We start from the raw sequence: 26,248 nt of genomic DNA on the forward strand, positions 1-26,248 counted from the left end.
TCAATCTATCTATCGCCCTCACTCAATCTATCGCCCTCACTCTATCTCTCTATCGCCCTCACTCTATCTTTCTATCTATCTATTGCCCTCACTCTATCTCTCTATCGCCCTCACTTTATCTATCGCCCTCACTCAATCTATCTATCGCCCTCACTCTCTCTATCGCCCTCACTCTATCTATCGCCCTCACTCTATCTATCGCCCTCACTCAATCTATCTATCGCCCTCACTCTCTCTATCGCCCTCACTCTATCTATCGCCCTCACTCTATCTATCGCTCTCACTCAATCTATCGCCATCACTCTATCTATCGATCGCCCTCACTCTTTCTATCAGTCTATCGCACTCACTCTATCGCCTTCACTCTATCGCCCTTACTCTATCTATCGCCTTCACTCTATCGCTCTCACTCTATCTATCACCGGGTCATTAGCAGAAATGTGACTAGGAGGCTAGGCTGCTAGCAGAAGGGCGGCCAGTGCACTGCAAACACTGCTTGTAGTGCTTCAGGCTCGGGGTTGTGACGCTGCTCCGCTCTCATCAGATGGGCACACTGCGAGTTGTACCAACAGAGCTCCGAGTTGTGTTTCCTCGGTGATGCCTAGTGCGCCCTACCTAATCCACCCGGTGCCATAATTATATCGCTACCCCCAGTCCCACGCCCAGACGAACTGAGGCCATAATCCTTTTAACCCTTGCCTCGTATACCAGTGAAACAAACCCCCAGTCTTCTGTGCCCCCTCGTCTGCCGAACCGACAGTCCTGTGTGCGGCTGCACCCCGCCCGTGAGATGAAGGAAAGGCTGCTGCGGACGTGAACGGTAAGTGGGTGACCATCACCTCACCCTCTCACCCCCTCTCACCCTCTCACATTCTCAACCCCTCACACTCACACCCTCACCCCCTCACCCCCCCACACCCTCACCCTCTCACCCCCTCACCCTCTCACCCTCACACACCCTCACACCCCCTCACCCTCACACACCCTGACCCTCACACACCCTGACCCTCACACACCCTGACCCTCACACCCCCTCACCCTGACCCTCACACCCCTTACCCTCACCCACCCTCACTCACCCTCACACCCCCTCACCCTCACACACCCTCACCGTCTCACACCCGTTCACCCTCACCCACCCTCACACCCCCCTCAACCTCACACCCCTCACCCTCACACACACCCTCACACACCCTCACTCACCCTCACACCCCCTCACCCTCACACCCCCTCACCCTCATACCCCTCACCCTCACAACCCCTCACCATCACACACCCTCTCACCCTCACCCTCCCCTCAACCTCACCCACCCTCACACTCACACCCCCTCAACCTGTCACCCTCACACCCCCTCAACCTCTCACCCCCTCACACCCACACACACCCTCACCCTCTCACCCTCACTCACCCTCACACCCCCTCACCCCCCCTCACCCTCACACACCCTCACCCTCACACACCCTCACACCCCTCACCCTCACACACCCTCTCACCCTCACACCCCCTCACCCTCTCACTCTCACACACCCTCTCACCCCCCTCACCTGCTCATCCTCACACACCCTCTCACCCACACACACCCTCGCCAACCCTCACCCCCCCACCCCCTCGCACCCTCACACACCTTCGCACCCTCACACCTCCTCACTCCCGCTCACCCTCACACACCCCCTCACCCTCACACACCCCTCGCCCCTCTCACCCTCACACACCCCCTCACCCTTACACACCCTCTCACCCTCACACACCCCCACCCTCACAACCCCTCACCCTCACACACCCTTACACACCCTCACCCCTACACACCCTCTCCCTCACACACCCTCTCACCCTCACACACCCTCTCACCCTCACACACCCTCACCCCTCACCCTCACTCATACTCACCCCCTCACCCTCACACACCCTCACCTTCACTCCCTCTCACCCTCACACACCCTCTCACCCCCACACCCTCACACATCCTCACAGCCTCACTCACCCTCGCACCCCCACCCACCCACCCTCACTCACCCTCACACCCCCACCCACCCTCACTCACCCCCCCTCACCCTCATACCCACGCCCTCACACCCCTTCACCCTCACACACCCCCTCACACACCCGCTCACCCTCACACACCCTAACCCTCACACACCCCCTCACACATCCTCACCCTCACATATCCTCACCCTCACACACCCTCACCCCTTCACACACCCTCTCACCGTCACACACCCTCACACACCCTCACACCCTCACCCTCACACACCCTCTCACCCTCACGCCCCCACACCCCCTCTCACCCTCACGCCCCCACACCCCCTCACCCTCACCCACACCCCCTCACACCCCTCCCCATCACACCCCCTCACCCTCCCACCCCCTCACCCTCACCCCATCTCACCTTCACACCCCCTCACCCCCACACACCCCCTCACCCACACCCCCTCACCCTCACACACACCCTCACACACCCTCACTCACATTCACCCTCACACCCACTCACCCTCACACACACCCTCACCATCACACACCCTCACTCACCCTCACACCCTCTCACCCTCATACCCCCTCACCCTCACACACTCTCACCCACATCCCCTCACCCTCACACCCCCTCACCCTCACACCCCCTCATCCTCACACCCCTCACCCCCCTCACCCTCACCCTTCTCACCCTCAGCCTCACACACCCTCACCCACACACACCCTCACCCTCACACCCCCTCACCCTCTCACCCTCACACACCCCCTCTCTCACACACCCCTCACCCTCACACACCCCCTCACCCTCACACTCCCTAACTCACCGTCACACGCCCTCACACACCCTCTCACCTACACACCCTCATACCCCCTAACCCACACCACCTCACATACCCTCACCCTCTCACACACCCTCACCCTAACACCCCCTCACACACCCTCTCACCCTCACACACCCTCACCCTCACACACCCTCACACCCCCTCATACCCCCTCACCCTCACACCCCCTCACCCCCCCTCACCCTCACACCCCCTCACCCTCACACCCTCTCACCCTCACACACCCTCACTCAACCTCACACCCTCACACACCCTCACACCCTCACCCTTACACACTCTCTCACCCTCACACCCCCTCACCCTTACACACCCCCTCACCCTTACACACCCTCTCACCCTCACACACCCTCTTAACCCCTCACACCCCCTCTCACCCTCGCATACCCTCACTCGCCCTCTCACACCCCCTCACACTCCCTCACTCACCCTCACACCCCCAAACCCTCAAGGTCTCACCCCCATTCCCTCACCCCCCATACCCTCACACTCCCACCTCCTCACCCTCCCTCACCCCCTCACCCTCACTCCCTCTCACCCTCACACACCCTCTCACCCTCACACCCTCTCACACCTTCTCACCCTCACACACCCTCCCTCACCCTCACTCACTCTCACCCACCCTCACACACCCCCTCACACCCCGTCACCCTCACACACGCTCTCACCCTCACACCATCACACACCCTCACTTACCTCACACACCCTCTCACCCTCACCCACCATCTCACCCTCAAACACCCTCACTCACCCACACCCTCACTCACCCACACTCTCACTCACACACCCTCACTCACCCTCACACACCCTCACAACCCCTCTCACCCTCACACACCCCCACACACCCTCTCACCTTCACACACCCTCACTCACCCTCACACCCCCTCACTCACCTTCTCACACCCTCACTCACCCTCACTCACCCTCACTCACCCTCACTCACCCTCTCACCCTCACCCACCCTCACACACCCTCTCACCCTCACCCTCACACACCCTCACTCACCCTCACCCTCCCTCACACACCCTCTCAACCTCACACACCCTCACTCACCGTCACACACCCTCTCACCCTCACACACCCTCTCACCCTCACACACCCTCACTCACCCTCACACCCCCTCTCAACCTCACACACCCTCACTCACCCTCACGGACATGGCTTGCCTTGTAAACTCCTGGCTCGTGAGTGGAGAGTTGGGCTCGTAAGACTGCTTTACCGCTCTCTGAAAATGCAGCGTTTTTCATTTGGAGAGCGGGGTGTGTTTCGTTCCCACGGTCTATTAAGTCGCATCTAGGCGCTGCGGCTGGTCCATTCTGCAGGGCTGTAGGGGGCGCTGTATAGCGTGCCTTCACTGTTCGCTGTCCCGCCTTCTCGAGGATTATCTCTCTCCATCCAGACATATGTCCCGGATAGCACCCCCTCCCGTTGTCAGACGCTGATTGATCCAAAGTCTGATGGTCCTAATTTACACCTTTGCCTTCACATGTACTGACTAATTTGTGCCCCCCTCTCACTACTAAAGGGAGTACAGCCCCCTCTTACCCTGCAGTGGACGCCTCTCGCCAGTGACCCGGTTACGCCCACTTCCTAATCTGCCACAAGGCTTTCTCCCACTGAAGCTTGTGCTCTTCCTTTGACACCCCACCCCCACTCTCATATGTTCCAAGTCTTCACCCCTCCCCCCAAAACAGCAACGGGATCGCTATTCACAGAGTCGCAAATATGCAGAAGGTGGTCGACACCTTGTCCCCTCCAAGGTGACCCTGTGGGGTCTCAGCCCCAGACTTATAAAGGGCTTGGGGTCTCCTTCAGTGTAGGGACCACAATGCCCCAGGAGGGTAGCGGAGGATGCCAGGATACACAGAGAATGTAACCAATGATGCTCCCTACCAAGGGGGTGTAACCTTAGACGTCTGTCCTCACGGGGGACAATGCCAAGAGGCCTGTCTGTGAAGGGAATGTAACTAGCGCCTGCCTACAAAGGGAATGTAAGCCTAGATGGCTGCTTGCCAAGGCATTGTTGCTGTAGACGCCTGGATGCCCTGAAAGTACCGTCCCAGATGTCTTAATACAAGGGAATGACTGTGGAATGTAACCATACATGTGTACACACTGGAATTACTAGATGATGTAACCGCCACAGCCAGGAAACGTAGGTGGGTAAATGTCCCTGTAGTATGTAGCTGTATATATCCCGTTACGCTTGCAGTGTGACTACCAATGTCAAAGGTTACAAGGAAGCCTAACCGCATAATTCTAGATTCTTTACGATTGTGGAAATGTCATTAAAGACTGTTATACACCCAGGGAATGTAATTGAAGATGCCTCTTAAGCAGCTATTGTACATTTCTGGCGACCCATGGGGTGTTAGCGCAGCTGTTTGGGAATGTGCAGTGCTGCTGTGTTATTCAGTAGATGTGCAGAGGCGGGGCAGTTGTGGGAACAAGGTTTGACAACTCGGGCAATGAGTAGGTAAGTAGGTGATCGGCCTAAACTGGGGAATGACTGCCCGAATGCTGACTGACCAGCTTTGGAAATCTCAACTGATCATTCATTCAGAGAGTAGAACATGCTGCCGAGAGGGGGGAGGGGGCAGGAGGAAGGAGGGGGCAGGCAGCCATGAAAAGGGAATACTGTGTAACCTGGTTCCTATGCTTCGAGCCTTTGCTGGCTCTTGGAATTATGTTCTGGGGCTCTGTGTATGTATGTGTGGCTCTGTGTATGTGTGTGTGGCTCTGTGTGTGTGGGGCTCTGTGTGTGTGGCGCTGTGTGTGTGTGTGTGTGTGGCGCTCTGTGTGTGTGTGTGTGTGTGGCTCTGTGTGTGTGTGTGGCTCTGTGTGTGTGGCTCTGTGTGTGTGGCTCTGTGTGTGTGTGTGGCTGTGTGTGTGGCTCTGTGTGTGTGTGTGTGTGTGTGTGTGGCTCTGTGTGGGTGCAAATGCAATAAGTTTCGCATTTGCGAGAGATTAAGCTATTGGCATTGTAAATGACAATGTCATTTATTTATCTGTTTTCAAAACCAACACTTAAATAACAATTTTTGTCATTTACAATGCCAATAGCTATAACTTTTGCAAAGGCCAGACCGTTGCATTGTAAATGCTTGTTTTCTTCTGTATCTTATTTGCAGGGCAGCTACTTCGGATCCGATGACATTAAAGTTCTAGTGCTGCGGTTCCTGCATCAGTAAGTGCATCTCTTATCTTGACATAATGTGATTAGAGCTTGTAGTGAGGGTAGAGTGATGGCTGTGAGATGGCATTCCACTAGTCCTGTTGCACCCTTATGAATTCTTAAAATCGGTCCTAAATCCATCTAAGTCAATGTGTCCTTGTAGGAGATGACTGGTGTTGAGTGTAGCACTGTTGTTTGTTTACTCGTTTATCAATTCTTACAAGCATCCTCAACCCAATTTACATACAGCTAAGTAAAAAAAAAAGTTACATTTTACACAGATCTTGAAAAAGAAAATGTATAAAACCTAATCAATACATGTTATAATCCAAGAAATTGAGTATCATCAGGCGTTGGTTGAAAGAGAAATCAGGAGAGGAGGAAGGGGCTAAAGTGATAAAAAGTTGGTGGGGGAAGGAGAATGGATCAAGAGGGTAAGGCGTAACAAGATCATAAGCAGGAACTGAAGTGCTGTTGAAAGCCACGAGAGGCCTGGATAAGTCAAGAGAAAAGATATTGTGTCTGAAGAGGATGGTGGAGAAATAGGAGAATAGTTGAGGAAAAAGGGGTGGGGAAAATGTGTTAATAATGGGAAGAGGTAAAGGGCATTATATTAGATATATGTCAGACAGGAATTTTTAATTCTGCAAGATTTCCATGTGTGAGAAAAGCTTTTTTGCATCTTGGAGATAAATTTTGTCTGTCCTGAATTCCTTGCAGATATTACTCAGTCTATGACTCGGGCGATCGTCAAGCTCTGTTGGACGCCTACCATGACGGTGCTTGCTGTTCAATCACTACCCCATTCTTTAACCAGAGCACGAGGTGAATAACTTTGCAAATTGCATGTCTGGTTTGTTATCTCTGATTCATCATTACTGTCTCCAAAGCAGAATAGTTGTTTGCACTAATGGTTATGTTTTGGGCAGTGAGCATTAATGATGAATTTTTCTTTATTATTTAAGGGTATTCTATAACTTAGGAAGATATAATTGCGCTTTTTTCTCAGAACACATTGCAAATTCAGGACATTTTTCAGTGAGATAACAACATAAAATGGGAATTTAATAATGTCCTGAAAGAAAGGAGACTGGATTGAACGTACCAGATGTCGACTAGTAGGTTTCAGTTTTGTTGCTGCTCTTTTGAATGATTTTGAACTTGGGAGGTTTGATTGTTGTTTACAAGTGAAGAGGGTTTTTACTGCTGAGGTCAGAGAGTCCACCAGAGTTGTTAGGTTGGCAAGTTCTGCATCTTAGGATACTCAATGATAGTCCTAAACATAGAATATTCTTGTGCATTTGCGGGGATCCCGGAACACACTTCTTCAATTATTTAAAGTCCGTCTTTAGATCGAGGTAACCAATTGAATGTCCATAAAATTGGTGTGACTGCCATAAAAAAAATGGTGACAAGCCTGCTTTTTACTGAACTTTTCTGTGCCTTAAAATGACATCTAATTGAAGAATGTGACTACATTGCAGCATCTGACAAGTGGTCATTTGGGTTTAATTCTAAAAAGCCTTTTAGGCACATCAGAGAGAGAGGAAAAAAGAAAAAAGCCACCTGCTGGGTCAAGATTTCAAGGACTGCAAGGAAGCAATACACTGTTACTTTAAGGAGCCAGCAGCTCCCCCTCCTAGCATATACCTGCTTGTAGTATTCTCCTGTTATGCTGCAATGTTTCCTTTCACCGTGTTCCTAGCTGCTCAGCCAGTGTGAGTGTTCTGTGTAGAATGTTGGTGTGAGTGACATGAGTGGAATGCTTGGGTGACTGGTGTGAGTGTTGTCAGTTGGAAGATGCGCTGAGCATCTAGCAGGCTGCTCCTGGTGGGGCTTGCTGTAAATGCTTCCTAAGGACTGAATATACTACATGAAACTCAACTCGGCTACGTCTACTATGTCTCCTGACCACATGGGGCCAGCTCACTACATTTTGGCGATGATCTTGATGTAGTTTATCCTCGCTCAACATGCCAACCAAGAGTAGTTAAGCTAAAGCTGAAGGGTCTAAGAAGAAAGGAATTTGAAACAAGTAACAAGAAACACAAGATAAAGAATCTGGTCAAGCACGCCTCGCAGCCCCACCAGTGTCCACAACACCGGACAGCCCCAGCCCCAGGCGTGCTGTGACCTGATCTATGTTCTTTCAACACCTGGAAATATGTTATCTAGGCTGTCTACATCTTGCAGAAGATCTTACTCTACAAGAAACGTCTACAGTGCTTCTGGGAGTGAGGTAATCAGTGGCTGCCTAAGTTTCTGTCTCTAGTGTGAAGTGCAAGGCATCAGTTTTGTGTAAGACTGTTGTTAGACGGACCGGGAGGGTCGGCCGAGGTTACGGGGAGAGGTCTCCAGGGAGAGCCGTCTCCAACGACTGTACAGATAAGTAACTTCCCCCCCACAGACGGACACCACACAAGGTTGAAGGTTAACGAGACTTTATATGCAATTCTTAGGTTACGATGATGGATACAAGGAGGTCTGGACTCAGGGGTCCCCTCGGTTCTAGTCTCTGGTTTAGGAAAGGGGTAGCGGGACAGTCTTTGTTACCAATGAGTGGAAAATAGCTCTCAATCCTCGAGCTCGGCGTTCTAGATGATCGGGCCGCGGCGGAGCCAGGCAGGTCCCGAGATGGACGAAGGAAAACGACGGTCCGCGGCGGAGCCTGCAGGTCCCGGTGAAGATGGCGGTTACAACGGTCCGCGGCCACGCCAGCAGGTCCCGACGACGATGAAGGTGATGAAGATTACGACGGCTGTGGCAGCGCCAACAGGCAGGACGATGGTGCACAAGACAGAGCTACGGCAGCGCCAGTAGTCCGTCCAGGATGAGTTCCTCTTTACGTCTCTCGACTCCAAGATACAACTGCCTTCCTGCTCTGGAGCTGCCCCAGTTATAGGGCTGGCGTGCTTTGATGTCCGGACCCTCGCACTTGGAGGTCGGGAGGTCCGGGATGAGGGAGTCCAGACACCCAGCAGGGGGGTGGAGCCAGCGCCCGGGGAGGCGATGGGCGAGCGGCACTTGGTGGGGGAGAGCCATCGGCACCTCTTTCTCCCATTGACTTGCCAAGTAGCCCGCTCACCTCCTGGGTGGAGGGTGGTGCCGGAATGTCTGAGGCCGGGCCAGGCCCAGGGTTGAGGTCGATCGGGGGCCAGGCGGCCTCGTGGTGGAGTGTCCAAGATGGCGCCCCAGGCTGGGCGCGTGGGCCGGCAGTGGATCGGACCCACGAGGTCAACATGCTCGAGGGCAGGGGTCCCTGAGGGGACGGAGGACGTGCAATGGTGGTGTGTGGTACTTGCGGGACTGGACTCAGGCCTGGTTGGGCCGGGGGAGAGCGGCCCTTCATGTGGCCTGTCCAACATGCGTCCCCCCCAGCTGAAGGCGGGGAGAGTTACCCATCCTCTTGGGGACTCTCCTCGTCGAGGTGGAAAAACCGGGACAGGCCATCCGCGTTGGCGTGATCTGGCCCAGGCCGGTGTTCGACTGTGAAGTCCATACCTTGCAAGGAGATGGACCAGCGTAGCAACTTTGGGTTCTCCCCCCGCATATGCATCAGCCACTGCAGGGGTCGGTGGTCGGTCTGCACCCGAAAGTGGGTGCCAAAAAGGTAGGGCCGGAGCTTCTTGAGGGCCCATACCACAGCGAAGGCTTCCCTCTCTATGGTGCTCCAGCGTTGCTCCCGTGGTAGGAGTCTCCGGCTGATGAAGGCCACCGGTTGATCAAGGCCTTCGGTGTTCACTTGAGACAGGACTGCCCCAATGCCCTGGTCGGAGGCGTCCGTCTGGACGACGAACTCCCGGCTGTAGTCTGGGGCCTGGAGCACAGGGGCGGAACACATGGCGGCCTTCAATTGTTCAAATGCAGTTTGACACTCTGGGGTCCAGTTGACTTTCTTGGGCTGGTTCTTTGACGTGAGTTCTGTGAGGGGCCCCACTATGGTACCATAGTCTTTCACGAACCTTCGGTAATAGCCCGTGAGGCCCAGGAAGGCTCGTACCTTGGTTTGGGTGATGCCGCTTCCCACCTGGTGTCCGAGGTAGGTTACAGACCCTTGCCCAATTTGACACTTGCTGGCCTTGATCGTGAGGCCAGCTCGCTGAAGGGCTTGCAGCACTGCTCGGAGGTGGTGGAGGTGCTCGGTCCAATGGTGGCTGTATACAGCGATGTCGTCTAGGTAGGCGGCGCTGAATCCTTCGAGCCCCGCCAGGACCTGATTGACGAGCCGTTGGAATGTTGCTGGGGCATTCTTCATGCCGAAGGGCATGACCGTGAAATGGTAATGGCCATCGGGGGTGGAGAAGGCAGAACGTTCTTGCGCCCGGGGTGTGAGGCCGATCTGCCAATAGCCTGCTGTCAGGTCGAAGATACTGAGGTAGCGGGCAGCTCCCATTCGGTCGACTAGTTCATCTGCCCGGGGGATGGGATGCGCGTCTGTTCTGGTGACCGCATTCAAGCCCCGGTAGTCGACGCAGAACCGGAGTTCTGGTGTGGTGCCGGGGGCAGCTGCTTTGGGGACCAGTACGACAGGGCTGGCCCAGGGACTGTCTGAGGGCTCGATGACCCCGAGCGTGAGCATCTTGGCTATTTCTTCCTGGATGCAGGCCCGTACCCGGTCTGGCACGCGGTAGGCCCGGTGGCGGATAGGGGGGCTGTCCCCGGTGTCCACATCGTGCACACACCAGGAAGTGACACCTGGGGTGAGGGAGAACAGGCTGGCGAACTGTGATAGGAGGGCTTGACACTCTTGGCGTTGTTCTCGGGTGAGGGCCTCCGAGAGCCGGACCCCATCCACGGAGCCGTCTTGCTCTTGAGTCCGTAGGAGGTCAGGGAGAGGCTCGGAGTCTTCTTCAACCCCAGTGTCTGTGGCCATCAGGAGGCTGAGCTCTGTTCGCACAAAGTGGGGCTTTAGTCTGTTAGCGTGGAGGACCCGGAGAGGGTTCCGGGAGGATTCCATGTCGATGAGATAGGTGGCAGGACCCTTGCGCTCTATTACTTTGAAGGGCCCCGTCCATTTGTCTTGTAGGGCGCATGGCTCAGTGGGGGACATCACCCATACCTGTTGGCCAGGTTCGAATTCAATGGATGAGGCATTCTGGTCATACCATTTTTTCATGTCCTCTTGACTGGCCTCTAGGTTGGCCTTCGCTAGTTCTCTGAACCGCCGGGTCTGGTTGCGGAGGGTGAGGAGGTACCGGAAGACATCTGGAGGGTTCTTTAACGGAGGCATCTCCCAGCCTTCTTTGACGAGACTGAGCGGCCCTCGCACTGGGTGTCCATATAGCAGTTCAAATGGGCTGAAGCCCAGGGATTTCTGGGGGACCTCTCGATACGCGAAGAGGAGGCACGGCAGCAGCACATCCCACTGGCGACGGAGGGGCTCTTCCAACCCTCCGATCATTCCCTTTAGCGTGCGGTTGAACCGCTCAACGAGTCCGTTCCCTTGAGGGTGATAGGGGGTTGTGAATCGGTAGGTGACCCCGCACTGTTGCCAGAGGGACTTCATGTATTTGGAAATAAAGTTCGTGCCTCTGTCGCTGATGACTTCTCGGGGGAAGCCCACACGGGAGAAGATCCCCATCAGGGCCCGGCCGACTACCGGGGCTGTCACAGTTCGCAGAGGAACAGCCTCAGGGTAGCGGGTGGCGTGGTCCACCAGCACCAAGATGAATCGATGGCCTTGTTTTGTGCGTGGGTCCAAGGGCCCCACAATGTCTATTCCGACTCTCTCAAACGGGGTAGTGACCACGGGAAAAGGTTGCAGGGGGGCCTTTAGTTTGCGGCCGCTCTTTCCACTGGCTTGGCACGTGGGGCAAGATCGGCAATGCTGGTGCACATCGTTCCTCATTTTGGGCCAGAAGAAGTGGGTCACTAGGCGACTGTAGGTTTTATCTTGTCCCAGATGTCCTGCCAGGGGGACATCGTGGGCCAGGTTTAACAGGAAGTCTCTGAAACGGAGGGGTACCACTAGTACTCGGTTGCTCCCCAGCTCGGCGATTCTTTGCTCGCTGTACAGCAGATCATTGTCCCAGTAGACCCAATGAGTTCCGGTGGTATCCCCTGCGCTTTGGGCGAGCGCTTGCTGGCGGAGTCCCTCGAGGGAGGGACAGGTCTTCTGTTCTTGGCGAAATTGTTCTTGCGTGGGCCCCCCTTCTTGAGGCCACTGGTCGAGGTTAGCGAGGTCGGTAGGTTGAGCTGGTTCGGAGGGAATGTTACGGTCGGTGTTTTCGGCTGGGGCGACCGGAGGCGGTGGCGCCGGCCATTCGGGTTCTTCTGGGCGGTGGTTGGCACGGGCGGCCATGGAACGGGTGGTGACGCACGCCCAGTCCGGGACGCCCAACATCCCCAGGGGTTCTCTTCGCTCCACGGCGGCCCACGGAGAGCTTTCAAGGTCATTGCCCAGGAGGCAGTCTACGGGGGCATCGTCTCGGACCGTTACTTTCAACATGCCGGAGACCCCCCCCCATTCGAAGGGGACGCAGGCCATCCGACACAGGCTTTCCGAGTTATCGGCTGATCGTACAGGGCAGAGAATGTTCGGTAGATACTGTTCTGGGGCCACCAGGTGACAGCGGACGGCTGTTACACTGGCCCCGGTGTCACGAAGGGCTTCGGCCTGGCGTCCATTGATGCTCACCCATTGGCTGTACTTCTGGGTGTTAGCGGGTAGGGGGACCCGCGGGACCATGTCTTTCCCCCCTAAGCAGGCTAGAGCCATGGCGGCTGGCTCCCACTCTTGATGCTCTTGTTCGTATTCTTCCTGCTCCTCGGAGATCTGTTCTTCCCCTAGGGCTGCAGCGGCCACTTGGCGGGGTCTTGGGCTCTGGTACTGCGGGCAGTTTGGGTCGTTCGCATAGTGGCCGACTCGTTGACATCGGTGACACGTGACATTGGCTCTGTACCCCGGTCGCCCTGGGGTGCTGCCCCGGTTGGCCGGGGGGGTGGTGTTGGTAGCGGGGGCGACCGGGGCGTTGTCTCTTCCTCGCCCTTGGCCCCCTCCTCCTCCTCTGGGTTGGTGCTGACCATTGTTGTTCCGGTTCTGCTCGTAGGACCCATTCCGGCCCACTCTGGTGATCTCCCACCGGTCAGCTTCGGCTGCGAGCTGCCGGGGATCCGTTAACTTGCTGTCGAGGAGGTGCTGGCGGAGTTCAATGAAGCAATTGTTCGACAGATGCTCCCATACCATCAGATTAAATAGTTGCTCGTAGGTCGTGACGTTGCTTCCTCGGATCCAGCCCTCGAAGGCTCGGCTAAAGTATGTTACATAGTCCACCCAAGTTGTACCCGGGATGCGGGTGCAGTCTCGGAACCTCTGACGGTACATCTCGGGTGTGAGACCATAGCGGGTGAGGAGTGCCGCTTTCATATGGTCGTAGGAGGTCATCTGGTGGTCCGGGAGCTGTAGCAGGGTGTCGCGGCCCTCATTGAGGAATCTTCCCCAGAGACCGGCTCCCCAGTCGCTTCTATCGATCCGGTGTGCAGTCATAGCGATTTCATAGGCCTTAAACCATTGCTGGATGTCGTCCTCTCTGAAATATTCTCGGACAACATCCTTGGGGATGTGTACCTTTTTGTCTGTGGCCCCTGAGGTGGGGGGTCGCTCGGGCACCCCTGCTTCTTTATTCTGCTTGCGTAGGTTGATCTCGGCTAGGTTCCGTTCGTGTTCGTACGCTAGTTTCTTTTCCTCGAGCTCCCTTTGTCTCTGTTTCTCCTCTCTTTCTTCTCGGAGACGCAGGTGCTCTAAGTTGATTTTTTGTTCGGCCAACTTAAGTTCAACGTCCATTTTGAGTCGGGCCATTTCTAGTTCGTGTAGTCGGGTTCTTTCTCTTTCCTGGATCTCGTCTTGCGAGAGACCCGTTCTTTGTCCTTCAGGGGCCGTGGTCGTTTTTTCTGCGGTGCTTTGATCAGGGGTTCCGGCAGCCCCGGTCTCTGCCCAAGATTCTAGGGCATGCTTAAAATCGTCCTTGGTACTCAGTCCGGTGGTAGCGATACCCAGTTCGATGCAGAATTGTTTTAGTTCACGATGGTTGTACTCCTCCAATTTCTCCATTTGGAATTTCTCGGTTGATCCGCTCTCTTTCGTGGTCATTGTGACTTCGTCGTGGGGTGAGCTACTCTCTGTACGTTTATGCGGTGATTCGGATCGCGCCGCTGGCCACCAATGTTAGACGGACCGGGAGGGTCGGCCGAGGTTACGGGGAGAGGTCTCCAGGGAGAGCCGTCTCCAACGACTGTACAGATAAGTAACTTCCCCCCCACAGACGGACACCACACAAGGTTGAAGGTTAACGAGACTTTATATGCAATTCTTAGGTTACGATGATGGATACAAGGAGGTCTGGACTCAGGGGTCCCCTCGGTTCTAGTCTCTGGTTTAGGAAAGGGGTAGCGGGACAGTCTTTGTTACCAATGAGTGGAAAATAGCTCTCAATCCTCGAGCTCGGCGTTCTAGATGATCGGGCCGCGGCGGAGCCAGGCAGGTCCCGAGATGGACGAAGGAAAACGACGGTCCGCGGCGGAGCCTGCAGGTCCCGGTGAAGATGGCGGTTACAACGGTCCGCGGCCACGCCAGCAGGTCCCGACGACGATGAAGGTGATGAAGATTACGACGGCTGTGGCAGCGCCAACAGGCAGGACGATGGTGCACAAGACAGAGCTACGGCAGCGCCAGTAGTCCGTCCAGGATGAGTTCCTCTTTACGTCTCTCGACTCCAAGATACAACTGCCTTCCTGCTCTGGAGCTGCCCCAGTTATAGGGCTGGCGTGCTTTGATGTCCGGACCCTCGCACTTGGAGGTCGGGAGGTCCGGGATGAGGGAGTCCAGACACCCAGCAGGGGGGTGGAGCCAGCGCCCGGGGAGGCGATGGGCGAGCGGCACTTGGTGGGGGAGAGCCATCGGCACCTCTTTCTCCCATTGACTTGCCAAGTAGCCCGCTCACCTCCTGGGTGGAGGGTGGTGCCGGAATGTCTGAGGCCGGGCCAGGCCCAGGGTTGAGGTCGATCGGGGGCCAGGCGGCCTCGTGGTGGAGTGTCCAAGATGGCGCCCCAGGCTGGGCGCGTGGGCCGGCAGTGGATCGGACCCACGAGGTCAACATGCTCGAGGGCAGGGGTCCCTGAGGGGACGGAGGACGTGCAATGGTGGTGTGTGGTACTTGCGGGACTGGACTCAGGCCTGGTTGGGCCGGGGGAGAGCGGCCCTTCATGTGGCCTGTCCAACAACTGTTTTTCTGCAAGTTCATCGTCTTTGACTGTATTCAAGTTCCTTCGAGTGGGATTTGAAGGGTGTTTGCAACTCAGTTTGCCTTCGTGTCAGCCCAGTACCGGTGGAAACTCTACTTGTGCCAAATTTACTTTCAAATACTGGTGTTTTTGGTTTAAGTTACATGGCTGGATGATATATTTTTTTTGGGCCTGGTCTTCCTGCCTGCTGCAAGAGAGGCTGTCATGGTGAGAAAAATTCAGTTTTAATTTGGTAATAAGTATTTTCACTTCTCTACTTTGAGGCCAGAAAAAAACCCAGCTACGCTGCAATTTAAAATTCTATTTCTGCTTGCTCACCTTATCTTGCCAGTGGTGTCGCGTGGAGCAGCTTCTGAGCCTTTCATTACGTCTTCATTTCTAGCCTATCTTCTATACTGCCTTTGGACGTTTTGCAGCAATAGCGTGCCCGGAGCCAATCGGCGTCCGTCTCCTGTGCGTGCCGCCATCTTTGGATTGGTGACTCAAGTCAGTTTACCATGGATGTTATTGTATGCAGTGAGCTCTTCCCGTATTATTTGCCATACACGGTCTGTTCGTTAAACAAAGCTGATTTCTTTTGTTGGGTGTAACCACCCTCACAGCTGTACTACTTTGATGGTTTATGTATGTTCTCTTTTCAGATGTCATATCCCTGCCTAAGGGATGGGAGTGGGTCTAAGTCCCATTTTTCATCTTCACGTTATTGTCACAGATTATGTAAGTCTTTGTACCTTGATTCTAGGGGTGGCTTAAGGGTTTTGTTCCCTAGTTACGTTTGGTATGGGTTTTTGCCCCATTTCCACATCATTTGTCTCTCTACATTTTTGTTGTTAACCCTTACGCTATTTGGGTTATGGGGTGTTTTTCCCATTAAGGTATTTTGGATACATTTTCCCATTTCGGGTATGTTTTTGGTTGTTGGTCCCTCCACCACGCTTTGTGTCATGTTGTGTGTAAGTCACCCTGCGCTCACGTGGTCAAGTTTTGTGTAAGTCGCCTTGCGCCTCATGTTGTCATGTTGTGTGTAAGTCGCCCTGTGCCTCACGTTGTCCTGATGTGTGTAAGTCGCCCTGCGCCTCACCCTGATCTCTTACGTCGTCATTTTGTGTGTGTCGCCGTGTGCTTCACGTCAACGTATAGTGTGCATGTGTCACACTGTGCTGCACCTGTGTTGTTTTCTTGTGCTGCACATGTCCTTGGGTATCTGAAAGAAACACATTAGTGTTAGATTCCTTACCTTAGAATATCCCCAGGCGTCAGTCTGGATCCGGAAACTTTTGCGTAGCAGTACCCCTGCGCGTCGGTAGGCGTCATCTGCAGGCGTCCCCTGCGGCTCCGCGTCCGTCGTCGGCGTCGTGATGACGTCGCTGGAGTATATAGACGCCGCCTCCGCGCGCTGACGTCAGTTCTTCTTTTTTCCGCGCCAGTGGACGCAGATCTGAAGAGCAGTACTCCGGTCTTTTGACCAAGTTTTTCGAATTGTTATTTCACTCTTGTGCCTGATAGGATCCCTGGGTTCAAGCACTGTGATGACTGTGAGCGCACGATGTCGGTCACGGACCATCACCGCCTCTGTCTCCGGTGTCTGGGCCCCGACCACGACGTGGACTCCTGCGTCGACTGCCGGGCCCTCACCAACAAGGCTAGGCGGGAGCGGTCCCACAAGCTACTGGAGCTCCGGGTGTCGGCCCCACGTCGGGACCGGGAGCGGTCCCGCTCCGGCCGGAGGTCGAGAGAGCGTTCGAGGGAGCGGTCGCGGAGCCGCGCCGAGCGTTCCGGAAGTCGACACCACTCGTCGGGCTCATCAGGTAAGAAGCACAAGAAGTCGGGGCGTCGTCATCGTACCCCCGACTCCCCCCGACGCTCGCGCGATGCGGCCGGGGGCTCGGGTGACCCCAACCCCGCGGCTCCGCGAGAGTCGCCGGCGCGGCCTGCCTCATACCCTCCGGTCCCTGGGCACGGCGCGACGCCTGAGGAGATCGAGGCGTTCCTCATGGCCATGAGAGCGCTCGGTTCTCCGACGGGGCCTACGGCGCCTTCGGGCCCAGTGCCACCGTCTGGGGGCCCTAGCGGTTCGGGTGTCCCTGCCTCGGCGCCGTCGGGTGCTCCGGCCCCGGCGCCGCCGACGGCTCCGACCCCGGCGCCGCAAGGGCCTTCGGGATCGGCGCCGGCTGGTCTTCCGGCCTCTCCGGCGCCGTTACCATCGGGGTTACCCCCGACGCCGTCCCCGCGCGGCGCCGGTTCTCCAGTGCCGGCTCCGGCCGGCAACGGGGCTCCGACGCCGGCTCCGGGCGGCGCCGTCCCCTTACCTTCCCCGACGCGGAGTCGGACCGGCGTCGCTCGACGCCGGGCTCGGCGCCGGTGGGGCCCATGAACCCCGAGGAGCCGGTCTACATCGTTGACTCCGAATACGGAGAGGATGAAGAGTTCGGTGAAGGTTGGGAGGGGTCCGAGGACCCTCTGTCACGCGAGTGCCAGTATGACCCGGACTGGACAGGTGACTTGGGGGATGCCAGTGGTCTGGACGACTCTCGTAACCCTGGTTTGATCTCTCCTCCTTCCGTGGCATCGGTGGAGGGAGCTGCATATTCAGTGGTGCTGATGAGGGCTGCCAAGGCCTTACACCTTGAGCTCCCCGTCGCGGCCGTGAGGCCTAACATCCTCACTGAGGTCTTCAAACCGCAGTCATGCCCACAGGAGCCACTGCTGCCGTTTAATGAAGCCTTGTCAGACGTTCTGTTGGGCACGTGGTCCAGGCCCGCTTCAGGTGCGCCTGTTGATCGGAACGTGGCCAGGCGCCACCGTCCTTGTCCGGACGACCCCAAGTTCCTGTCTACCCACCCCACTCCTGAGAGTCTGGTGATCCAGGCCTCGACCTCCCAGTCCGCATTCCCGTCGGCCCCGCCCGACCGGGAATCCAAGAGGTATGACCAGTTTGGCAAGAAGGTCTTCTCGTCCATTAGTTTGGGCCTGCGGTCTTGCAACACCGCTTGCCTCTTGGGCCGCTACACCCACTCTGTGTGGGATACGGTCGCGGAACTGCTGCCAGAATGCCCCATGGAGGTGCGGGCAAAACTCGGTCAGGCTGTGGCTGAGGGCCGAGATGCAGCTAAATATTCGATACTGTGTGGTCTTGATACGACCGACTCGCTGGGCAGAGCTATGTCAACGACGGTGGCGATTCGTCGCCACGCCTGGCTGAGATCCGCCAACTTTTCGGCAGATGTCCAGAATACATTGATGGACATGCCGTTCGATGGCTGTCACCTGTTCGGTGACAAGGCGGACCACGCGCTGGAACGCTTCAAGGACTCCAGGGTCACGGCCAAGTCCTTGGGTCTCTCGACCCAGCGTCAGCAACCGGGTTCGTTTCGTCCCTTTCGTGGCCAAGGAAGGGTCGCCCCCACACGTGCTGCCAGCCACGCGCCGCAACAATCCTTTCAACGCGGTGGCGGCCGTGGAAACCGCCGTGGTGGCGGTCGGGGACAACGGCGGGGTCAGACCACACCTCCCCCCGCAGCATCTGCCTCAAAATCCTCCTAGTCCGTGCTTTCGGCCCCATGTGACGCCAGTGGGTGGCAGGGTTCGCCATCACCACGCTCACTGGCGCACGGTCACTTCGGACAGGTTGGTGCTGCAAATCGTCCGAAGGGGCTACTCCCTCCCCTTCGAGACCACTCCTCCAGCCATGCCACCGCAGAACCACCGTGTGTCGGGGGACCACTTGACACTTCTGCAGGAGGAAGTTACGGCCCTCTTGGCCAAGGGGGCCATCGAGCGCGTTCCTGGGCCAGAAGTAGGGCGTGGTTGCTATTCCCACTACTTTCTGGTACCCAAGAAGGACAAGGGGGGCCTACGTCCTATCTTGGATCTAAGGAACGTCAACGGCTTCCTCCGGAAGGAGAAGTTCAAGATGTTGACGTTAGCTCAGGTCTTGGCTGCTCTAGACCCACAAGACTGGATGGTAGCGTTGGACTTGCAGGATGCCTATTTTCACATCCCCGTCCTGCCGGCCCACCGGCGTTACCTGCGGTTCACGGTAGGCCAGGAGCACTTTCAGTTTATCGTGCTTCCCTTCGGCCTTACCAGCGCCCCACGGGTGTTCACAGAGGTGATGGCGGTGGTCGCAGCCCATCTGCGCAGGTTGGGGGTTTCAGTCTTCCCCTACCTAGACGACTGGTTGTTGAAGGCGGGCTCGCCCCAGACAGTCGTCCACCACCTTCAGATGACGGCAGACCTCTTGCACGACCTGGGGTTCTCCATCAATGTGCCGAAATCACACCTGTGTCCCTCTCAAAAGCTCCTTTTCATCGGAGCGGTTCTGGACTCGGCGCAGTTTCGGGTTTATCCTCCGGAACGGCGGGTCCGGGATATTCAGGCTTTGATTCCCATCTTTCAGCCGCTATCCCCGGTTTCGGTCAGGTTGACGCTGCGGCTGCTGGGACTGATGGCTTCCTGCATCCTTCTGGTGCATCACGCCCGGTGGCGGATGCGGGCTCTGCAGTGGGACCTGAAGTTTCAGTGGGCCCAGCATCAGGGCTGTAGGAGAGTAGGGTCTGCAATCCTATGATCACCCAGATTTTTTGCTTTTGTTTCACTGGTTTACAACTTTCTCTGGCTGTGGGCCTGCCAATCAGACCCACAGCCTGGCTGTTCTCTTTCTAAATTACAAACATGTACCCTAGGTGCATTTACCAATTGGTACTGGGCCACCTTATCAGACCCTGTAACTCAGGGCATAGGTGTACCCAGGGCTGCCAGGGGCTGCAGCATGTAGTATGCCACCCCTGGCTGGCCTCCTAAATTTGACACAACTGGCTGCATGACAGCTGGGGCAAAGTCGTGTAATCACCCTTTGCTGTAGGTGTAGTATACCTATACCTAACCCTAAAATGGACACACAGATTCCTATCAGTCACTCCTATGGCAGGCCTTGACAATCCTGAAGGCAGAGTGCTTGGAATCGTGTGAGATGGTGCTCTGGCATGAGCTGAGCCTGTCTGCAGCTTGCGGAACCAAGTCCTAATAGCTGTTCCATGATATCGCATACCATATACTCTTAAGTGCATTATAATCCTCGCGGTTAAATGCTAACTTTGGTATTGCTTTATCAAAACATGTCGAGTAAGGTGTCATACGAATTGGAATACTAACCCCTCGCCAATTCTGGCGACGGGGTTAGCATTCCACCCTTCTAGAGGGACACGACATGTATGTAACTGTGAACCCCGGTTAAAGTTAACTGAAGCCTCAGCTCCACAAAATGGATGCTGCCACCACAGACACGAGTCTGACCTCCTGCTGCTGGGAGTCCTTCCAGCGAGGGAGGCTTGGACAAAGGGTTTCCTGTCCGGGGCGGTGCTAGCACCGTCCCAGACATGGTTTTGTGTATCCTGGGTAGGCAGGGCTTTTCAGGAAGGTGACTGCTGAGTGGCACCCCTGTGCTCACTACGCATAGGCCGGTCAGAACCAGTTCCAGGGGCACACCAGCCCCTGGCCTGGGGAAAGTCCGGCATGGCAGAGGGGTGTAACCACCCCCCTCCTAGTCCCACCCATAGGCAGGACCTAGTCACCGGGTCAGCCCCCTTTTTTAGTATAAAGATGGGAGCGGGCCCCCTGTTCAAATTAGATCATCTTTGGAATCAAGACACGACTTTCTGCGAAAGGACTTCAAGATTTCCTTCTTCAAGATTCTCCCTTGTGGCTAAGGAGTAGTCACCCTGCATCCGCAGGCACCATCCTAAGAACACTGCGGTCTGCTGCAAGTCCTTCATCACGAATCCGACGACCCAGCTCGACGAGACCCGGCTTCCCTGGCACCTCTGACCTCTACTCACCTCTACAGCAAAGCTGAGAACCGTGAGTGCGACGAGACCTCGAGGGACCGACGATCGCCAAGACTGCACAACTTCTTTGTAACAAGCCCACCGTGTGCTCCACTGGTGAGTGCTTTGGGGTCCGAGAAGCCCCAACCCTGAGCAGCTCCAGCACCGAAGATCAGCCCTCCAGCATCTCCACGATCTGCGTGGGGCCCTTCTGCTTTTGCGTGCTCACCGCGCTGTGTGGCTACTAGCCGGCTGGCTTGTGGCCTTCTTCACGACGCCCGACGACATCACTGCTGCTGGTCTGGTTGCTCCAGACTGGCCCTTGCTTCCTTCTTCAAGAGAGGCACCCCGGACCCTCCTGGTCCACTCCAGACGCCATTTTAAGTCCACCGCGTGGGCTTGAATTTGCCACGGCTTTGTTGCCCAATCCTGGGTCCAGCGACGCCGACAGCTTCATCCATCGTGGGACAGATCGCTCCTCCATCCTGGTCGCCGACAACGCCTCCTGGTCCGTGAGATCTGCGATCACAGCGTCACCCACTCACCTTGTCGAGGTGGCTACCATCCGGTGCCCTCCTGGTGCCCACTGACTACTGGCTAGTAGTCTCGAACTTGGTCCCCTCTGCTTTCAGGTGTCATCTTCCATCGATCCAGGCTTGGATCCACCGAACTTTCTTCACTGGTCGCCTGCCAGCAACTTCTTTCTTCCAGGCTCCTGGTCCGTCTACGAGGATTCCCGACGTCTTTTGAGTCCTATGCAGCTGCAGCCCCTGGGCTAGGTAACTTCGGCATTTCGGTGCCCCAGCATAGCCTCACTATCCAAGGGTCAGAATCCACTTTCGTTTTCCTCCTACCAGGTCGGGTTCGCCCGAGAACACTAACTTTGCAATTCCTAGCTACCATAGACTTTGTCCCGCATCACGCGTGAGAGTGCACACTCTGCACCCGAGTCCCCTGGGTCTCCTAGAAGTAATCTAACGATTCTATAGTCAAGTCCTAGCGATTCCAAAGGCTATTAGGACTGTACTTACCTGCTAGTAATTTCGCATTCCACTTTCTGAGTATATGGTTTTCCGTGCCCCTCGGGCATTTGTATATACTGTGCTAACTTAAGTATTTTTGTGAGAGTTTTGGTTTGTGCTTAGTAACCTGTCCTCATAAAGAGTACAGGGCTGTTGTGATTCTTAATAAATAACTGTTTATTTTCATAACACTTGTGTGGTGTCCTTTCACTGGGTATTCAAGGGGTATATGTGTGGTAAACAGCTGGCTTAACACGCCCTCTCGAGTCTTTAGCCTTAGACTGCTCGTATCCACGCTACTAGGATAGCTGGTCTATAAGGTTGACTTACAACCAATCATCAATAAGGGTTGCTGGACTGATACATAGTGTTCACTAGAATAGTGAGCACTGCATATCAGGCCACCTTCTCACAAGGGCAACTTGTCCGACCACGTCTTGATCTCGGAGGGCACTGCGAGACAACTGCAGTGGTGGCTTACGGACCGCGATTGGGTCAGAGGCAGATCCCTCTCCCTTCCCCAACCGGAGCACGTTGTCGTGACGGACGCGTCCCTCCAGGGCTGGGGTGGCCACTTGGGAGAGGCAGAGATCAGAGGCATCTGGTCTCCGGCGGAGTCCCGGCTCCACATCAACCTGTTGGAGCTGCGGGCGATTCGTCTAGCACTGAAGGCATTCCTCCCCTTTGTCAACGGGAGTGTGGTGCAGGTGTTCACCGACAACACCACCGCCATGTGGTACTGCAACAAACAGGGCGGAGTGGGGTCGTGGACCCTTTGCCAGGAGGCTCTGCGCCTCTGGCAATGGCTGGAACGTCAGGGCGTGACTCTGACGGTTCAACACCTGGCAGGTTCCCAGAACGCCAGGGCGGACGAACTCAGCCGTCGGTGCTCGATGGATCACGAATGGCGTCTGAACTCGGACGTGGCGCAAGGTCTCTTTCTGCGATGGGGAGAGCCCTGGTTAGATCTATTCGCCACAGAAGAGAACGCGCAATGTCATCAGTTCTGCGCGTTGGAGTTTCCAAGACGGCACTCGCACGGCGACGCCTTTCGGCGCAAGTGGAGTTGCGGTCTGTTATACGCCTTTCCGCCTATACCACTTCTGCCCAGAGTGCTGAAGAAGATCAGGCGCGACCGGGCCCAAGTCATCCTTGTGGCCCCGGACTGGGCTCGAAGGTACTGGTATCCCGAGCTACTCAGCATGTCAGTCGGTCCCCCGATCCGCCTGCCCCTTCAGGAGGACCTTCTGTCGCAGCAGCAGGGGACGGTTCTCCACCCGAACCTGTCCAGTCTCCACCTCCATGCTTGGAGATTGAGCGGCGGCAGTTGAGGCCATTTGACTTGCCTCCTGAAGTCTGTGATGTAATTCTGGCAGCCAGGCGTCCCTCCACTAAGTCGGTATACGCCTGTCGGTGGAACAGATTTGTGGCATGGTGCACAGCAAAGGCTGTGGATCCACTCTCTGCCCCTCTTTCCGAGGTTCTTCTGTTTCTTCTCTCTCTTGCCCAGCAGGGCTCTGCTCTGGGCACTATCAAGGGCTACCTTTCTGCCCTTTCAGCCTTTTTAAGGCTTCCTGATCAGCCTTCTTTGTTCAAATCCCCGATTGTAACTCGATTCTTGAAGGGCATCACTCACATGTTTCCACCTGTTCCGTTTGTGATGCCTCAGTGGGATTTGAACCTGGTTCTGACCTTTCTGATGTGTGCCCCCTTTGAGCCCCTTCATTCTTGCCCTCTCCGTCTCCTGACTTTAAAGGCGGCTTTCCTGGTTGCCATCACCTCTGCCAGGAGGGTGAGTGAGCTCCAGGCTCTTTCTGTCAAACCTCCTTTCTTGTCCATTCATCCTGACAAGGTGGTTCTGAGGACTAGACCTTCTTTCCTGCCCAAGGTTGTTTCGGCCTTTCACATCGGGCAGTCCATCACCCTCCCTTCCTTCTTCCCGCCTCCGCATCCTTCAAAGGATGAAGAGCGGCTCCATCGTCTGGACCCAAAACGTGCGCTTTCATTTTATATGGATCGCACACGCCAGTTCCGGGTGGATGACCAACTGTTTGTTGGCTACGTGGGTGCGAAGAAGGGACGGGCGGTCCATAAACGGACCATCTCTCGATGGGTCGTTCTCTGCATCAAAGCGTGCTACTCTTTGGCTCGAAAGGAGCCTCCTGTTGGGCTGAGGGCCCATTCCTCTCGGGCCACGGCGGCTACTACTGCCTTGGGCCGGGGAGTCCCTTTGCAGGACATTTGCCAGGCGGCTACGTGGGCCTCGCTGCACACTTTCGCGAGGCACTACTGCCTGGACAGTCAAGTCCGGAGGGATGGCTTCTTTGGCCGTTCTTTCCTCCAGGACTTTCTGGTGTAGGAATGTATTGGTTCGCAGACCCACCACCGGGGTTGGTATTGCTGGGGTATCTATTCTAAGGTAAGGAATCTAACACTAACGTGTTTCTTTCAGATGAACAAGTTACTTACCTTCGGTAACGATATATCTGTAAGAAACATTAGTTAGTGTTAGATTCCTTACCGAACCCACCCATCCTCCCCGTTCTGCGAACTGATACCTAGGGTTAAGGACATCCCTTTCAGGGCCCTAGTTTTACATGGCACCAGTGTTGGTTCTCTCATGGCTCTGCGTCTCCTGGCGCGGAAAAGCTGTGTACAAAGAACTGACGTCAGCGCGCGGAGGCGGCGTCTATATACTCCAGCGACGTCATCACGGCGCACGACGCCGACGACGGACGCGGAGCCGCAGGGGACGCCTGCAGACGACGCCTACCGACGCGCAGGGGTACTGCTACGCAAAAGTTTCCGGATCCAGACTGACGCCTGGGGATATTCTAAGGTAAGGAATCTAACACTAACTAATGTTTCTTACAGATATATCGTTACCGAAGGTAAGTAACTTGTTCGTTAGTCCCATACTACACTAGTTGTTACACTGCTTTTAGCATGTGTCCCTCACATGAGGGGTGGCGTGTTGGGTCATGGTTCTCTTCCTCACAGTTTTCTTACATGAGGGGTACTTCCTTGGGTGCTGAACGCCCACAGTATTTTAGTCTTGGGGTACGTTTCCCTCTTTACTTTCAATGTGGTTGTTGCTCACTTGTATGTGAGCTGCTCTTAAACTACTTTCTTTTTCGCTTTTTGTTCTCTTTTAAAGGAGGATGGTGTTAGTGTGTTTTATCCTTTCACTCTCCTTTCCTCCTTTGTTGGTGTGTTTTCCCGCTCGTGATTTGTTTTTACCTTTCATCCCAGGGTTTATGAACTGTTTTCATAATTTGTACATTGCTGTGCATAGTTTTTTTCTTTTTAATGTGGTTCTATTTATTTGTTCAATATAAAAGGGAGAGGATCTGTAGTATTCTCATGTTATGCTGTAATGTTCTCTTTCACCTTTTTCCTAGCTGCTCAGCCAGTGTGCGTTTTCTGTGTAGAATGTTGGTGTGATTGACATGAGTGGAATGCTTGGGTGACTGGTGTGAGTGTTGTCAGTTGGAAGTTGTCAGTTGGAAGATGGGCTGAGCAGCTAGCAGGCTGCTCCTGGTGGGCCTTGCTGTAAATACTTCCTAAGGACTTACTAAACTACATGAAACTCAACTCGACTATGTCTACTATGTCTACTGAACACATTACTGTTCTGGCATTTTAACTCACAGCTTCAACTCTTTTTCAGCTTATGCTACGAAGAATTCCTACACACAGTCTGGGTTTCATTACCTAGTTTTTTCTTCACTTTTTGTCACAAAAGCTTTTGTTTTTTTTATTCATTCGACATCTTTGAAGATGAACACTCATCACCCACTTTTACATCAAAAGTGGTGTTCATTTTCTCAAAATGCCTTAATTTTTTTTTTTAAATACTCATGTGAGCAAAAAAAGGCTTCATCAGATCCTGTGTGTGTGTGTGTCCGTCTAAAAGTGCGAATTTTGTCAAAGAAATTAAAAAACATCCCTAAAAGACTATGAGGGCATACGCCTAAGAGTAACATTTGAGAACCTGCACCAGGAAGTGTAGAGAAGGAAACATAGAAAATAAGGAAAGAGAAGGGGCTCCTCATTCTAAATCCAGTGGGGACTGACCTACAGCAAGACAGGGGGAGACCTCATGCGGCGTCGACCCAGGCAACCAGGACCCCCTTACCATCTTTGTGGACTGAGGAGTCCCTGCAGCATGACCGGAT

General features: G+C 55.1%; 1 protein-coding gene across 1 annotated transcript in view; it reads left to right on the top strand.

Moving 5' to 3' along the window:
* The window catches only part of LOC147691863 (nuclear RNA export factor 1-like), a 964,523-nt gene that overhangs the window by 486,226 nt on the left and 452,049 nt on the right, over nt 1-26,248 (top strand). Inside the window, exons 13-14 of the mRNA XM_086938137.1 lie at nt 5,940-5,995; nt 6,704-6,808. Coding sequence (XP_086794263.1) covers nt 5,940-5,995; nt 6,704-6,808 — 161 coding nt within the window. The remainder of the gene's footprint in view (nt 1-5,939; nt 5,996-6,703; nt 6,809-26,248) is intronic.

Source organism: Lissotriton vulgaris, chromosome 9 (assembly GCF_964263255.1).
Source record: "Lissotriton vulgaris chromosome 9, aLisVul1.2, whole genome shotgun sequence".
In the NCBI taxonomy this organism is placed as follows: domain Eukaryota; kingdom Metazoa; phylum Chordata; class Amphibia; order Caudata; family Salamandridae; genus Lissotriton; species Lissotriton vulgaris.